The sequence below is a fragment of the Crinia signifera genome, chromosome 9, assembly GCF_055691185.1.
Source record: "Crinia signifera chromosome 9, ASM5569118v1, whole genome shotgun sequence".
Taxonomy (NCBI): Eukaryota; Metazoa; Chordata; class Amphibia; order Anura; family Myobatrachidae; genus Crinia; species Crinia signifera.
Window position 1 is genome coordinate 122,564,803 of NC_139225.1, and position 3,316 is coordinate 122,568,118.

General features: G+C 39.3%; 1 protein-coding gene across 1 annotated transcript; it reads right to left on the bottom strand.

Moving 5' to 3' along the window:
• Positions 1-2,107: 2,107 nt before the first annotated feature.
• Positions 2,108-3,034, bottom strand: LOC146036912 (olfactory receptor 8D1-like). Its single transcript, XM_083160755.1, has one exon. It carries the CDS (start codon positions 3,032-3,034, stop codon positions 2,108-2,110), a length of 927 nt encoding a protein of 308 aa, XP_083016881.1.
• Positions 3,035-3,316: the final 282 nt, after the last annotated feature.

Below are 3,316 nucleotides of genomic sequence, written 5' to 3' on the forward strand. Positions count from 1 at the left end.
TCTATATACTCATTTCTAATTTATCACAGAGTATATTCTCAACACAGGATTAATGCAGAAAGGTATTAACAGTTACTTATTTTATTAATAGCATAATTTATGTTGCTAAGATATGTTGTTAATAGTGAACAGATAAAGTATAAGACAGGAGAGGATGTACTGGTACTCGCGTATACTAGGATTTTTTTTAAATCTTATTCTTATTCAAAATATGTTTAATACACTGTATATGTTTATTGAAAAGCTTAATAAAAAAAGCTTTAATAAAAAAAACCCTCATGAATAGCCTCTAAATTAATTAACACTTGCCTTCTCCTATTGCACAATTATAAACAATATGAAATGTCTAAATAAGTTATACATCTTGTCAAATAATATTTTTCACAATCAACAGTCAAATGGGAACACAATTCACAAACACAGTTTGGTACTTATATGTTAGTTGGGCGCCCAGTAAGCTATTTGCTTAGTTTTCTGCATCCCCTAGCGGGGCTCGCTACGCTCGCCACACTTCGGGCACGGTGGCTCGCTGTGCTCACCACACTATATAAAATCAACTCCATGCCGACATGGATAGTGGGGGTATGAGCGTACTAACTATAGTGGGCGCCCAACTAACATATAAGTACCCAAAGTTTAACTACAGTATGATATATAACATAATCTATATAATTATTTCAGAATGAGATATCTTATGTTCCATCTCCTCAAGGAAGCTTCCACTGCAAGTGAGACAAGACTGTGGGTGCCTATTCAATGCTGTCTTTCCAGACAGCATTGAACAGGCATCTCAGCAGAGCAGACCCTACTTTAGAAGCAGTCGGGTCCATTCTGGTGAGAATGCCCATGGATCACCGAGCTCCAAGCCATATTTCAACAATCCACGGATGTATCTCACGGCCACACCTCCTTTTTGGTGTTCGCCAGGCTGGAAATGGAATCCCAACTGCTTAGATGCAGTCGAGCGGGCCGAGAATGGGACTGGGTCAGGACTGTCGGGCTGGCCTGACAGTCGTGACCCAGGGTTGAATACTGCCCATAAAGAGGGAAACAGAAAGACAAAGATAGAGACAGAGAAGAGGGAGAGGCAGACAGACAGAGATACACAGAGAGAAAGAGAGACAAAGAGACTGAGACATACATAGAGAGACAGAGACACATGGAGAGAAAAAGAGAGAGAGCTGAATGGAAGGTAGATAGAAGTCCAAATAATCAACACAAAGAAAACTGTAGAATTCTCTTACTTGGGAATTATCAAGCAAGAGAAGAAGATGATGGTGTGGTATGTGGACATGGTCAATAGGTGGTAAAGGTTATTAGGTTGACAGTATCAATGTCGAAATTTATTCATGTCAAAAAGTTTATAACCTCAACAGATTAAGCAGGTCAACTTCGAAAATGTAGACACACAAAGGTTTTTTTGGGGGCTATTTTAACCAAATCCCATAACTAATCCTAAATTTGACAGTAATCCTTAAAATTAACAAAAACAACGTAAAAAAAACGTTTTTTTTTTTCTCAGGGTGGATATTTTGAACCAATACATGTGTATTTGTATGTGTCTTTATATTTATGTATATATTCTCGGCTTTATGAAGGAAGAATGAAACACCTGACACAGGTCTGTTCTGTTCAACGTTTCAATCCGAAGAATTTTATCAAGAATATCTTCCTTCATAAAGCCAAAAAGTGCCGCCACAGATGTACAATATTTATGGGACGTAAGTTTCATTAGGAGGGCACCAGGGTGAAGTTATTCAGGTATACCTGGAGTGCCGACGCAATTGACGCATATATATATATATATATATATATATATATATATATATACTTACTGATGACTTTCTAGCGATGACATTCTGAAGGTAGACCCCGTCAATGTAGAGCAGTCATCCACATAGAAGAATATAAGCACAGTAATGCAGACACAGTTTAAGAAGTGCTGAATCTGCAGCGAACCACAGGATGTGATGGCATACAGGGTCTGTACTGTGGCAGGAAAACATCCAGTAGGGTTTGTGCCTTAATGATTGTAATTTCATTGGGGGGTTTCTTTGGAGCCTGATCAGAAGTGTCGCAATAATTTTCTAGCTTAGTTTTTGCGCTTTTAAGCAGTCATCCGATACCACTGCCGCTTTAGGACAGATTTGACGTCTTTATTTTTAAGGCTGTAGATGAGTGGATTAAGCATGGGAACAGCAGCTGTGTTAAACAAAGAGGAAAGCTTATTAGATTCCAGTGTGTCCATGGAAGCTGGTCTCATGTATTGGTAGATGAGGGTCAGGTACAGGAGAATGACCACTGTGATGTGTGAGGAACATGTATAGAAAGCTTTCTGTTTCCCAGTACGGATGCTCAGTATGGTCTGGACAATGAAGGCGTAAGGGATGAAGGTGAGGAGAAAGGGGATGGTGGCAAAGAAAAGTCCACAAATAAACATCACGAATTCAGAAAGTGAGGTATCATTGCAGGAAAGTTTTACTAGAGGGACAAGGTCACAGAAGAAGTGATTTATTTCTTTGGTTTTATAACAAGTAAACCTGGATATTATAACAGTATTAGGTATAGATGCTACAAAGCCCAGCATCCAGCAGGCACCTGCCAGCCCAGCACAGACACAAGGGCTCATGACTGCAGCATAGTGCAAAGGATTGCAGATGGCAACGTAGCGATCATAACTCATTGCGGTCAGGATAAGCAGTTCATTGCACAATAGGGATGTGAAGATGAACATCTGAGCCATACATGCTGGTACAGAAACTGTTTTATCCCCTGTTAGGAAGCTGATAATGACCTTATGCAACGTGACTGTACTGTAGGACATGTCCATGATGGACAGGTTACACAGAAAGAAGTACATCGGAGTGTGAAGCTGAGGGTCCAGGCAGACCAGTAGAAGAATGGTTTTGTTGCCACCTAGAGTGAGGAGATAAATGAGAAGAACCAGGATGAAGATGGGAAGTTGAAGCATTGGAACGTCTGATATTCCCCTAATGATAAAGTATGTGATCATTGTCTGATTTGGGACGTTCATTTATCCAGCTCAGCTTGATAACTGAAAGAAGAAAGGTTACAGATTTAACTCTGTTGTAGAACATTGACATATGAGGACTTACAGCTGTGTATATCAAAAGACGTTAACACTGCAGAGTAACTTATTTTCAAGCTAATGTTGAGAGTGGAGTAAGCCAGTCATATTAGGTAAACAAAAGGTTAAACATCAAACTAATTGTAACATAAATGAAGTAAGGTTTTTAGACTTGGAGTAATATCCCAAACATATCAAAAGTCAAGAAAAATCTAAGTATGGGAAAGT